We start from the raw sequence: 13,442 nt of genomic DNA on the forward strand, positions 1-13,442 counted from the left end.
GCACAGAGATCCTTGGGTGTATGAAGCTGATAGGACTTAGCTTTACGGATGAAGCAAAGCTTGGAAAGGAAGTCCCATCAGTATTTGATCCCTGCAGTGTGAAGAATCATGAGGTAAGGTGGAGTGGGCTAAGTCCGTGTAGAGACCGCAGGGATAACCCTGGAATGACAGCTGTGAAGAGTCTTTTGCAGTTTGAAGAAGCTGCTCCTACAGTGGGCCTTCAAGTCTCCTGGTCCATCTCCCACCTGTCAGCAGGGAGATCTGGTGCCAGCTCCTGAAAGAGGGCTGTGATGCAGCTTTGGAGATCTTCAGTAGTCTCAGGGAGCCCCCCCCCCTCTGTTTTCAGTCTTCTAGTTGATGTCTGAGGCAAGGAAGCTCTTTTTGAACTTGTTCCATGTCTTGTTTGTGGCCACCTAGAACTGTAGGAGCATCATCCATATGCCCCTCTAAAGAGGATGTACGCTGGCTCAATTCATGGATCTTGCGGCGCTCCATCTTGATGATGGGAGAAGCTTTCTCAACTCTTCCCAAATAATGTCCTAAACCTGGGTTAGCATTGAACTCTGTGAGGCTTCCTGGGGATCAGGCAGATACTGCAGAAAGAGATCCAGTCTGTTTGTGCTCTTAGTGACTCGGCCTTTGTTGAGCCGGGAGCCATCTTAGTTTATGTCCGGGAAGACCAAGAGGCAGAGGAGTGACTCCGGTGTCTGTTTTCAAGTTACAGTCCCATCACCAGCAGACACTTGAGAGGTACAGGAGGCTTTACAGGCCAGGAGTTGGGTTGTTGCTCAACCCACTGCAGGACAGTGAGGCTCGACCGTGGCGTGCAAAGCAGTGTCAGACTGCAGCCAACTTTGGTTGCTGGCAGAATGTGCCCCCTTAACCTATTCATTTTCAATCAGCTGCGAAGACACCTTGGCACAGCAAAAAACACTTCTGACCACTTTCAGGAATGCAGCACATGATAGTGCGGGTGCATTGCTTTAGTATGTTGGGGTGCCATTCCAAATAAATGGTACGGTAACACACATTGTGTGTGTCACCACAGCATAATAGTGTGAACCTGCCTTTAGAAAACCCTTGTAATAATTGCGCTGCTTTACACAGTTTCTGGCTTATGCCTCAAAGGATCTTACAGTCTAATATCCCTACAAAACCTTTGCTGAAAACCAACTGACCTATATTTTTGGAAGAAAGCCTAGAGTAGACAAACACAGGGAGAGCCATGCTGATTGTATCCCTGGAAGGGACTTCTTCCTGGACCCCTTCCACTTCAAAACAAGCTTGTTAACCATTGCCTATTGCTAGCCTTTAAACTCTGCACATAATATCCCTTTAATATGATAAACAAATTATGATATTTGTGTAAAGGGGGTCCACGTAAATTAGGGTGTGTTGGTACTTGCCAGATACAGTATAGCAGGAATTCCAGGGTCTACACTCTGCTATAACAAGATCAAAAGTTCATTTATTTATGTTTTCAAAGTCGAGTAACTTTTTTTTTTCTGTAAGATCAACCTATAAGTCCTGTAAGACTCCGGGGTGTTGAATAATCTCTTAATGCACACTCTATTGCATGTTATTCCTTGTTTGTGGATCAAAAGGGAACCGCTAAGCAGCACTTTGATCCGCTCCTGCTAAAAAGTACAATCTGCTGGGAGATGTGAGCATAATTGTCATTCATGTTCCAGAATTGCGACGTACAGCAAAACAGGCCTGTTTTGATCCCTGAACAGTGCAGGAGAATATTTTACAGTTGAGTAAGGAGATGAAAGACTGGCGTTTACCAATAGAGAAAAAAATACTTTGTGTACATATTTGTGAGCAACATTTATGCCATTCAAAACTTTTTTAGATCTAAGCTGTTTATCTGGAGACCACATCGAGAATGCCAAAGATTAGGTAGGATAGGCATGTGATTATCGGTAAAATTTTGTGCATATTACTTAAATACTCACATTGAAAAGTCTCTTGTACTATAATATACTAATGAGAATAATGAGAAATGTCTCTTCTTAACATTACAGGACACAGGCTGAATATTCAGGTACATGGATCTATGCTGCTGCCTTCAGAGATTGCGAGAGCCAATTATAACCTCTTTCACTCCCAGTATACCTCAGTTTTTTTTTTTGCTTTTGTCCTAGATTTCTCTCCATTTTCTGGATGTGTACTAATTGAGTTTATCTCTCAGCTACAGCCACATTTTGTCAGTCTAACTTTGTCATCCTGAAGGTCCCCATAAGGGACAGCCTGCTTCTCGCTCCATTATTGCTAGATGGTTTTGACAGTTTATCTCGAAAGGCTATGACTTCAAAGACCAGGTTCCCCCTTTCCCAGCCAAGGTGCACTCTACTACATCAGTAGTGTTTCTCAGATTTACAAGGCTGATTTGCAAGTCTTCTGTTGACATGTTTAAGTTTTACCAGGTGGATGTTCAGGCTTCAGCTGATACTTGCTTCATTTGTAAGGTTCTTCTGGTGGCTTTTATGGGCCTGTTGGCCTTAGTTCTTTTGTCCTTCACTCACTTGGACTGCTTTTGGATGCCGCAATGTAACTGAATACTCATCTTGTGTTTCATGATGTACGATTAAGAAAATGCCTACAATCCTTTTCTTGGAGTACATTACTGGGATACAGGTACCTCTCCTTTGTTGTTATAATCTGCTCCTACTATTGCTTGCTAACAAAACTAAAGCATGCTGGGAGTGAGAGGGGTTATACTGGGCTGACTTTGCAGCTTTTTTTTTTTTACATTGTCCAATCACCTAAAGGCAGCAGCTTAATCCAGTGTTATCTGAATACTCACTCTTTTATCCTGTAATGTACTCAAAGAAGAGGTAAACATAGATAGGTAAGCCATTTTTGCAGGGTGCCATATTAGTTTCCTATATTCACTGAGGTCAGTTCTGGATTTTCTTGTGGCAGCTGCTGCTCCAACATAGTCTGTAAGGGATAAGGAAGAGAGCACTGTTTCTGTCATAAATGACATGGTACAAGAGGAGTTTCGGTCTTTGGACAGAACGCCAAAGCTCAAAGACACCAAAAAAAAAACCCTAACGGTCCTTGTCAAAGACTACCTGGCATTCAGAGAAACCTATGTACAAATGCCCAAAAGCTCTTTCAAAAGCCCTTCTTCACGTTGGTGGGTCCTGCTACATCTTTGTGTCAGATATTTTGTGTCTATGCCGCAGACATTGCTAGTATTTCAAGTTCTGTCCTCTTCAATTCCACTATTCTCCAACAATTAGAACTCATGCTGTCATCCCTACTGTACCGTGTGTGCAGATGGGCTGCTGCCCTCAATGTGCCAGAACTTCCAGATAAGCCTCCTTTTGGTTTCAATGCAAGGAACCTTTGTCTCAAATATTGGGCTGTGGAAATGCTTTGAAAGAAGTGTCTGTTTTGCATGCCTTTCTTCGGCACATCCATAGACTCCTTTATTAAGGAGATTGTCAGGGGATATAAACACCCTATTGCCTCAACAAAAGAGGCTAAGTCCCTGTTACATCTGAGTCTAAGAAGAACTTCTTTTGTTTCTCTCAGTTCTCCAGGTCCAGGACATCCGCTCTGCCACAAGGCTTGCACATCTAAGGCTTCTAAGCCCGCGGGTAAGTCCTCCTCACAATTAGGAGACACCCCTTCTTCTCAGAGTGGGGGTATGATTGCTAGCCTTTGAGACCTTCAAGGAGGTTGAGCAGATTTTTGCTCTGTCCACTATCCTCATTCTCAGAATGGAAATTGGCAGGCAAATTTCCTCCTGTATCCAGAAGTGTTTAAAAAACTCTCCTGCTAGTGGAAGACCCCAGAGCTGGACATCCTGTACTTAAGGCTCAGCAAGCTGCTCAGGTTTGTCTCTAGGGCCAGGGATCCTTGGGCCTTTGCAGTGGATGCCCTGGTTCTCTGAGGGATAAGTTTAATATGACCTATGCCTTTTATCCTCTCCACCTCAAGCCTGAGACACAAGCAAGGAAGGGGCTGAAGGATGTTCCGGTAATTCTCATCTTATTTAATTGGCCCAGGCAGCCTTGGTTCTTGGACCTCATCAAGCTCCTGCCATTTGTTCTTCCACGAACCCTCCAAAGCCATTCGGACCTTCTGTTATAAGGCCTGGTTTACCATTCTGCTTCACAGTCAATGGCTTTGACGGCCCATGTTGAACCCTAAGTCCTATAGGATAGAGGTCTATTTATTCTTATGCTTGCCATTATCTTATTGAGGTGAGTCAGAGTTTGTTGCCATTAACCCTTTCTTGTAGTACAAAAATACAAGGTGGTATTGAGGCTTAACCTAAGCCCTCCTTTTTACCCAGGCTGGGTTCTTCCTTTCCTTCTTTCCTGAGCAGTTGCTTAAGGGACAAGCTGCTACTTGTTTCAATATTTCTAGGTGGATTGGGCAGTTCATCTTCCAAGCCTATCAGCTTAAGGACAAAGTTCCCTTTTTATTGTCAGGGCACATTCTACTAGGTCAATTATTGTGTTCATGGACTTTCCAGCATCAAGTCTAGTATTTTGTTTACACATTCTCAAAGTTCTATCAGATGGAAGTTCGGGCCTTTTCTGGTGTCAGTTTTGGCCACAGAGTTCTCCAGACAGCTCTTCTGACTCTCTTCTGTTAACCTTGGTTACTGTGGATCTGTTAGCAGAGTTGTTGCCCACCCCTTAGTTGAATTGATTTGGGATGTCCCTACATTTCTGAATATCTTCTTGTACCGTTAATGAATGGTTCATAAAATGTGATTTTTTACTTGCCTGTAAAATCCCTGTCTTGAAATGCATTAGGAGACACAGGTCCCACCCCACTGCTTATCTGATCATTTCCTTTTTTAAGGCTTGCTATAGAACTAAAGCAAGCTAGGAGCTGGAGAGGTTATGCTGCTTTACAACAACTCTGATTGGCTGCCAGTGTCCAATCTCCTGAATGTGGCTAAATAACCCTACATCTCTGAATATCCTCCAGTGCCTCCTAATGAACTCCAAGAAAGGGATTTTACAGGTAAGTCAGAATCATATTTTACCTGCAGAACTAATTTGGTTGAACTTGCCCAAACATGTTTGTTGTGCTTACATCTATCTAATGTATGTTAGAGTTTGAGGCAAATGTCTACTTTCATGAGTGTTAGTACACAGTGGATATAAAAAGTCTACACAACCCTGTTAAAATGTCAGGTTTCTGTGATGTAAACAAATGAGACAAAGATAAATCATTTAGAACTTTTTCCACTGTTAATGTGACCTATATACTGTACAACTCAATTGAAAAACAAACTGAAATCTTTTATGTGGGGAAGTAAACATAAAAAACTAAAATACTGTGGTTGCATAAGTGTGCACACCCTCTTACTGGGGATGTAGCTGTGTTCAGAATTAAGTAATCACATTCAAAATCATGTTAAATAGGAGTAAGTACACACCTGCCATCATTTTAAAGTGCCTCTGATTACCCCCAAATAAAGTTCAGTTGTTCTCGTAGGTCTTTCCTGACATTTGCTTAGTCTCATCCTGCAGCAAAAGCCATGGTCTGCAGCAGGGGCGGACTGGCCATTCGAGCACTCAGGCAGTGCCCGAGGGCCCGGGGTCAGTAAGGGGCCCCATGAAATGCCCCTGTTACCTTTTATAGGCTTTTTTGGGTGTGCTTTGAGTGTGGGCAAGGTCACAAGGGCCCCATGATCCCCTATTGCCCTGGGGCCCCATGAGTTGTCAGTCCGCCCCTGGTCTGCAGAGAGCTTCCAAAGCATCAGAGGGATCTCATTGTTAAAAGGTATCAGTCAGGAGAAGAGTACAAAAGAATTTCCAAGGCATTAGATATACCATGGAACACAGTGAAGACAGTCAGCATCAAGTGGAGAAAATATGGCGCAACAGTGACATTACCAGGAACTAGACATCCCTCCAAAATTGATGAGAAGACGAGAAGAAAACTTGTCTGGGAGGCTGCCAAGAGGCCTACAGTAGCATTAAAGGAGCTGCAGGAATATCTGGCAAGTACTAACTCTGTGGTACATGTGACAACAATCTCCTGTGTTCTTCATATGTCTGGGCTATGGAGCAGAGTGGCAAGACGGAAGCCTTTTCTTAAGAAGAAAAACAGCCAAGCTCAGCTAAATTTTGCAAAAACACGTCTGAAGTCTCCCAAAAGCATGTGGGAAAATGTGTTATGGTCTGATGAAACCAAGCTGGAACTTTTTGGCCATAATGCCAAAAGATATGTTTGGCACGAAAACAACACTGCACATCACCAAAAGCACACCATACCCACCGTGAAGCATGGTGATGGCAGCATCATGCTTTGCGGCTGTTTTTCTTCAGCTGGAACTGGGGCCCTAGTCAAGGTAGAGGAAATTATGACCAGTTCAAAATACCAGTCAATACTGGCACAAAACCTACAAGCTTCTGCTAGAAAGCTGAACATGAAGAAGAACTTAATCTTTCAGCATGACAGCAACCCAAAGCATACATCCAAATCAACAAAGGAATTACATCACCAGAAGAAGATTAAAGTTTTGGAATGGCCCAACCAGAGCCCAGGCCTGAATCAGTTCAAAACTCTGTGGGGTGAACTGAAGAGGGCTGTGCACAGGAGGTGCCCTCGCAATCTGACAGATTTGGAGTGTTTTTGCAAGGAAGAGTGGGCAAATATTGCCAAGTCAAGATGTGTCATGCTGATATTATTATTATACAATATTTATATAGCGCCAACAGTTTGCTCAGCGCTGTACATTATAATGGGAGACAGTACACGAGACAGTACAGCAACAATACAATACACGAGGGGTTCGAGGGCCCTGCTCCTTGGGGCTTATAATCTAGGAGGGAGGGAATAGTGGTACAGGAGGAAATAGCTGTGGGGGATGGAGTGGTAGGAAGAGTGGAGGAGATCAGCAATTAGGTGAGGGCGGGGTAGGCTTCCCTGAAGAGATGGGTTTTCAGGGTGCACCTAAAGATGAGGAGGGTAGGTGACAAGTCTGATGGATTGGGGTAGTGAGTTCCAGAGGATGGAGGAAGCCCCCGAGAAGTCCTGGAGATGGGCATGGGAGGAGGAGACCAGGGAACTAGAGAGTAGGATGTCTTGTGAGGAGTGGAGAGTACGTTTTGGGTGGTAAATGGATATCAGGTCGGTGATGTAGTTTGGGGCAGTGTTATGGACAGCTTTGTACGTCAATGTTAGTAATTTAAATTTTGTGCGTTGGGCAATCGGAAGCCAGTGGAGGGATTGGCAGAGGGGGGTGGCGGATATGGAGCGGTTAGTAAGGTGGATGAGTCTGGCCGCAGAATTCAGGATAGACTGAAGCGGGGAAAACCTGTGATGAGGTAAGTCGGTGAGGAGGGAGTTACAGTAGTCAAGTCGTGATATAATAAGGGAGTGAATGAGTTGCTTAGTAGTTTCTGGGGTTAGGAAAGGACATATTTTGGAGATGTTGCGGAGGTGGAGTCTACATGAATTTGTCAGCGATTGGACCTGGGGCTGGAAAGATAGATTGGAGTCTAGAATGACACCTAGTACTCTGGCTTGCAGGGTGGGGCTGATGGTAGCATTGTTGGTCGTGATGGAGAAGTCGGGGGGGGGGGGGGGGTGCGGGCTTGGGGAAAAACTAGGAACTCGGTTTTGTAAAGGTTTAATTTGAGGAAGTGGAGTGGCATCCAATCTGATATGTCGTTCAGAAGGCGTAGAGATGGTAGTTGAAGCCATGGGAGTGTATCAGTTGGCCAAGGGAGGAGGTGTAGATGGAGAAGAAAAGGGGCCCGAGGACAGAACCTTGAGGGACCCCAACAGAGAGGGGGAGGTGGCAGCATTATAGGTAACACTGAAGGAGCGCTGTGATAGATAGGAAGAGAGCCAGGAGAGAGCGGAGTCTCTGAGGCCAAGTAGGTATAGTTTTTTGAGGAAGAGGGGGTGGTCGACCGTGTCGAAAGCCGCGGAGAGGTTAAGGAGTAGGAGCACTGAGTAGTGGCCATTAGCTTTGGCGGTTAGCAGGTCGTTGGTGAGTTTGAGTAGGGCGTTTTCGGTGGAGTGTAGGGGACGGAAGCCAGACTGTAGGGGGTCAGGCAGGTTGTTGTCGGTGAGGTGGGAACTCAGGCGATTATAGACTAAGCGCTCAAGGAGTTTGGATGTAAATGACATCAGGGAGATGGGTCTAAGGTTGTTTAGGTCGGTGGTATCCAGGGAGGGTTTTTTAAGTATGGGAGAGATGTGCGCGTGCTTCAGAGGGGAGGGGAATGCGCCAGTAGAGAGGGAGAGATTAAAGATGTGAGTGAGGGAGCGTAGGATTGAGGAGAAGGGTGATCGTAGGAGTTGTGTGGGGACAGGGTCAAGGGGGCAGGTGGTAAGGCGAGCTTCAGAGAAGACCTTAGTGACCTCTTCAGTGGTAGCAGGGTCGAAGGAGTGGAGTGTTGAGGGGGTTTTAGTGTGAGGAATGTTGGGTGGGATGGAGGTCTGGACAGTGGCGAGGTCGAAGGAGAGGGGTGTTGAGGGGGTTTTCGTGTGAGGGATGCTAGGTGGGGAGGAAGTCTGAGCAGTGGCGATGTCCCTACGAATTGCGTCAATCTTGCTTTGGAAGTGGTTAGCAATCTCGTGGGCGGTGAGTGAGGTACTGGGTGGAGGTGGAGGCGGAGAGAGTAGAGAGTTGAAAGTAGAGAAGAGCCGGCGAGGACTGGAGGAGAAGGTATTAATGAGGGTAACAAAGTAGGCTTGCTTGGCAGCGTGGAGGGAGGAAGTGTAGGTGAGGAAGGCGGATTTATAATGGGTGAACGCTTGTTGGGATCTAGTTTTGCGCCATAGTCGCTCCAGCGCACGATTGCGTCGCTTGTGACTCATACCCAAAAAGACTGAGTGCTGGAATCACATGAAAAGGTGCTTCAACAAAGTATTAGTTTAAGGGTGCGCACACTTATGCAACCATATTATTTTAGTTTTTTATTTTTACTTCCCTCCACCTAAAAGATTTCAGTTTGTTGTACAGTTTATAGGTTACATTAAAGGTTGAAAAAGTTCTGAAATGATTTATCTTTGTCTCATTTTTTTTACATCACAGAAACCTGACATTTTAACAGGGGTGTGTAGACTTTGTATATTCAATGTATGCTGAGGAATTATCCACATTTGCCCCTAAACACTTCCCGCTGCCTATATACCAGCATTCTTTCTTTCTGTCACCTTTTTCTTGTAGCAAAAAAAAATGCTTTCTTTACTCCATTTGACATCGCCAGGCTTGAAAAATTCTTACGGGTGCACCCCCGAGCATTTTTCCTTTTGCGGTGAAGGGTTTACATAAACATTGATCATTTTAAGTACCCCTATCAAGGTTAAATGGTTTGTCTCAACCCTTTAACTGCTACATCTGTAGGACAACTTGTCCTGTTGAAAAAAAGACTTACTGGCAGGATCACTAAGTGAAAATAAAAGAAAGAAACACTAACAAAAAAAACTAATAAGCTGCATGCAGATGCTAAGGGTTCCTGCATCTAGCAGGCTGTTTTTTTACCTTATAAAATAAGGCCTAAATTTCCAGTATTGTGCTTGGCTTTATGAAGGTTTTGAAGACACTGGAGTTATGATACTTAGACTCCCAGGTTTTCCTTGTTATTATCCTCATCATGGATAATTGTTCTCCAGTACAATACAGTGCTGTGTTAATTGAGTCAATTGAAGGAAAATGGACCTGACTGGGCCTGTAAGTTAATAACTTGTATATAAATGTACGATAGAGCACTCGTGGTGGGAACGTCTTGCTCTCTGCAGTAAACTGTTGGCGTTCAGGCCAGCGGGGGGGTGGGAGCACATAGAGTATAATTACATTAGGTTCAGTGATGCATGTAGAAAATCTAGAGGATTACTACAGCATAGTCAAATATAAGAACAAATCAGTATAGTGAAACTGTGCCCTGGGCTAAGTTTACCGGATAGTAAGTAACAATTATTTTAATGGCTAAAGTTGTTGCATATTGGGAATTAGACAACAGTCAATAGACCTTTGAACCAAATTCATTTTACACAATACGTGCTGTGCCCATGCAGCGCCACATCATTTCCACATCAGTATACTGTAAGTATGCAGCTGACTTGGTCAGCATTGCTAAAGCATTATTTGAAATCATTAACATGGTATTAAACTCAAACTTAACATTAAAACCAAACATTTATTATATTGCAGGTTCACAATTCTTCGATGTGATGGCTGCGATAGTTTTCATTCTTAGGGTTTTCCCCCTTATTTTCACCTGCTGATCCAGCCAGTAGGTCTGTTGTTTTTCAAAAGAGCAAGCTCTCTTGTGGAGAGGATTTAGCAGTTGCAGGGATGGGACCAGCCATTCGTCATTGACAATGGTGCTTACAATGATCAGCTTTTATTTATTCATTTTAAAACCTGTGATCTGGAATTCACCTTAATTTTGTGAGTATACCTAAATCTGCTAGTACATCTAATACTCCCCTTTCAACAGACCGACAATGCTGCTTTCCAAAGGCTCCCCCTGTTCTCCTTCATCCAGAGTGGGGACACTCTAATACAGGAGGTGTTACTGGCCATATCATCAGGTAAAAATGGGGGGGGGGAGGAGAATCCTAAAAAGGAAAACAAATGCATCCACCACATTTAATGATTGGTAAGCTGCATTTTTGGTTTCTGGCTCCTGTAGATGCAGTACAGTGAGAGTGGAATGGCGTTTAATTCGAAGCATTACCAGGTAAAAATAAAGGGAAAAATTGGGAAAAAGAAATGCAGGCACATCATCGAAGAATCGGTAAGCTACAATAGAATTTGTTTCTTTGGGTTTAGATACACTTTAATGTTCAGATATTTTTTATATAAAGCTATTTAATGGCTCCTTTTCACCATGCAATGTTATTATGAAAAAAATCTAAAATTCTATTGGTTTACGTTAATCAGATGCTCACTGTTGAAACCAGTTAGAAAGGCATGTATGTGTATAACATTTGGTAAGTACGGTATATGCACTTGGACTTGTTTTGGTTGGGGCCTATGGTCTCAAGCAACATCCACCTTCTTGGGTGTTTAATCCAGGATCTCACTACTTTGCTGAGTCTCGGTCCTCTTCCTATAACCTTAAGGTTCCTGCTATTTTCTTTATTGTTTAAAATGAAAAAAATCACCAGAAAGAGAGAGATCTGGTTACAGCAGGTGGATCTAAAGAGATGCTTTAAGTTGTTGGGTGGTCATGCCCAGCAGCATCTACTCATGGCTGTTTTGTCCATTTTGCTTAGAAAGACCCTTTAGAAACCCGAGAAATATTTGGATCGCAAGGCACTTGTCTGGAATGTAAAATCATTGTGGCAACAATTTAGATGCTGGCAACTTGCCTGTACTTAGCTGTGGGAAATAATAGTTGTGGTAGTATTAGTAACAATCAGTTAAGGTCCTCTGTAGTCTTTTTTTGCCATACAAAATATCCCCTCTTTATTAAATCTAATGCATGACTCTGTGTTTGTAAAAGGTGGCAACCCTGTCTTTGTTGCTCATCACCTTCTTGTGTAGCATGCAGCAATTTAACATTCCATGGAGAACTGCAAGTTTTTGTGTTAACTTCTTTACAGGCAGAAAGCTAAACCGCCAATTATAGCAGTGACTAACTGCAAAGCTAGTGGATTTCTGGAAGTGCTGAGGGTCAGCCCACTCAGAAGTGATATTTCGGTTTTGGGTAGAGACTAATGGGCTGAGTCACTCACAGCCTGCATATTACATTTGGGGACCAAAGTAGCCAGATTTCCCTGCCAAGCTATTTGACTCTACTCCCACCCACCTTGGAGTCTACCTCTTCCTATCACATGTGTGTGTGCACTTCTTGTTGCATTCACCACAGTATAAATGAAAAATCCATCAAGGAAAGTAAAACCCTTTTGTATTGTAATTGCTACAACAGGTGTGCAGACTGGGGAACAACTCAAGTCACCAGAGATATCTTATCATGAGAATTTCTGAGACCAAATAGTTTCTATCATCTACAACAATCTGTAATATTGATTTTGGGTGGACTGGTGCTTTATAGAATAAGTAGAATCATACAAGAAGAGCATCAGCAGAAAAAGTGTATTTAGAAGTAACCCTCCCATAGTGCTTACACTATCACGTCAGTAGAAATTCATTAGAGCAGACCTTGCCCCACCTCACAATTCTGCAGCTTGCCCGTGTCCGGTTAATATTTACAGCCTGAAGCTGAGCAGTACTTGTACATGCATAGATGATGAATGGTCTGCCCAGGTATAATTTATATGTGATCAGGTTTTGTAGATATCATATGAGAACCTTTTTGTTATAAAGACATTTACCCTTTAAGTACTTTTTGGCAGATATTATATTCTGCACTGAATTTCACATTTTAGATGGGGGTTTTCTCTGTTTGGTATACTGCCCCTATATACTTGACAGTAGAGTGACTAAAGTACTTTTTCATTTTTCCATATAATTCCAATACAAAAAATTGGAACTTGTGTAAGTATCTGAATTTTACCTGGCATCAGCTTATTGTAATATCCTGCACAGCACACTTATACTGGGAGAGGGAGAGGTAGCACTAGATGTCTATAAGGTGGATGCTGCCTGTCAAATGAGACTGAGGGGTGGGGAGGTGACCTGGCTGTTTTGTTTACCTGCAGTAGAGAAACGTCAGGTCCCCAGGCTGACTGCTGTCTCATAGGGTATGTATTTATCATGCCTAGAAGGAAGGAAATAGGAAAGGTAAAAGGGCTCTATGATATGTGTTTCAGTGGTATATTGAGACAATAGCCTGGAGTTCACGTTAAGGTTGTCATTATTTAAATGTTAACTTCCCTCAGTTTTTCAGTGTAATATCTATTGATTCCCTTTATTGTCTTTTACAGAAAATACCAAAAAGGGACTAAAGTGCGCCTGAAGATTGTTGACTTGGAGTTGACGTCGAGATTCCTAGGAGCCGTTACAGATACAACTTTGCTTGAAGCAGATGCTGTTCTATTAGGGATACTGCAGCAGACAACACAAGAGTAGAAATAAAAAAGTGTTACAAATGTTTCCTGTTGAAAGCGTGTCTGTGGAATTAAATATTTGTAGCTGTGTTTTGCTTCGTGTCTATTAAGGTTCTTAGCGGTACAATCCAAGGAATCAATCAAAACCTCTGCAGCTTATTAAGATTTACTTTTACTAAACAGGGTGCACATGCAACTGCAGGGAAAACAATTCATAGTATGCAAAGTATAACAAATATGCCAACAACATACACAAGCTGACTATCTTCCTTGCAAATAAGCATGTACAATATATGTGATGGGCATAAATTAAACAGTTACTTAACTTGGATCTTTATGATGGAGTTTTCTTCTAGGATCCAGGATCTTCCAGACTGTTTCATTCTTCTCCAACAGAACAATTCGCTTAGTGCCCCTTTTGGCTTGAGCACATGGTTCCAAATCCTATTTCCCTCCCCCTATTTCCGGCTACATCATATCCTGTA

At 43.1% G+C, this 13,442-nt stretch overlaps 1 protein-coding gene across 4 annotated transcripts in view; it reads left to right on the top strand.

The window, feature by feature from the left end:
- Positions 1-13,047, top strand: part of MRPS28 (mitochondrial ribosomal protein S28) — a 158,057-nt gene extending 145,010 nt beyond the window's left edge. For 2 of the 4 annotated variants that reach the window (XR_016308159.1, XM_089661007.1), the window contains one exon: positions 12,835-13,047. Coding sequence is in view for 2 of the 4 variants with exons in the window: in XM_089661007.1 (XP_089517133.1) it covers positions 12,835-12,979 (145 nt within the window). In the remaining 2 variants the exon portion in view is untranslated. Of the gene's footprint in view, positions 1-3,546; positions 3,612-10,439; positions 10,534-10,634; positions 10,740-12,834 lie in introns of all 4 variants that reach the window. The other 2 variants (XR_016308158.1, XM_089661008.1) reach the window with 2 other exon arrangements.
- Positions 13,048-13,442: the final 395 nt, after the last annotated feature.

The sequence above is a fragment of the Staurois parvus genome, unplaced genomic scaffold, assembly GCF_062004578.1.
Source record: "Staurois parvus isolate SC_StPar_1 unplaced genomic scaffold, SC_StPar_1.0 ptg001302l, whole genome shotgun sequence".
Taxonomy (NCBI): domain Eukaryota; kingdom Metazoa; phylum Chordata; class Amphibia; order Anura; family Ranidae; genus Staurois; species Staurois parvus.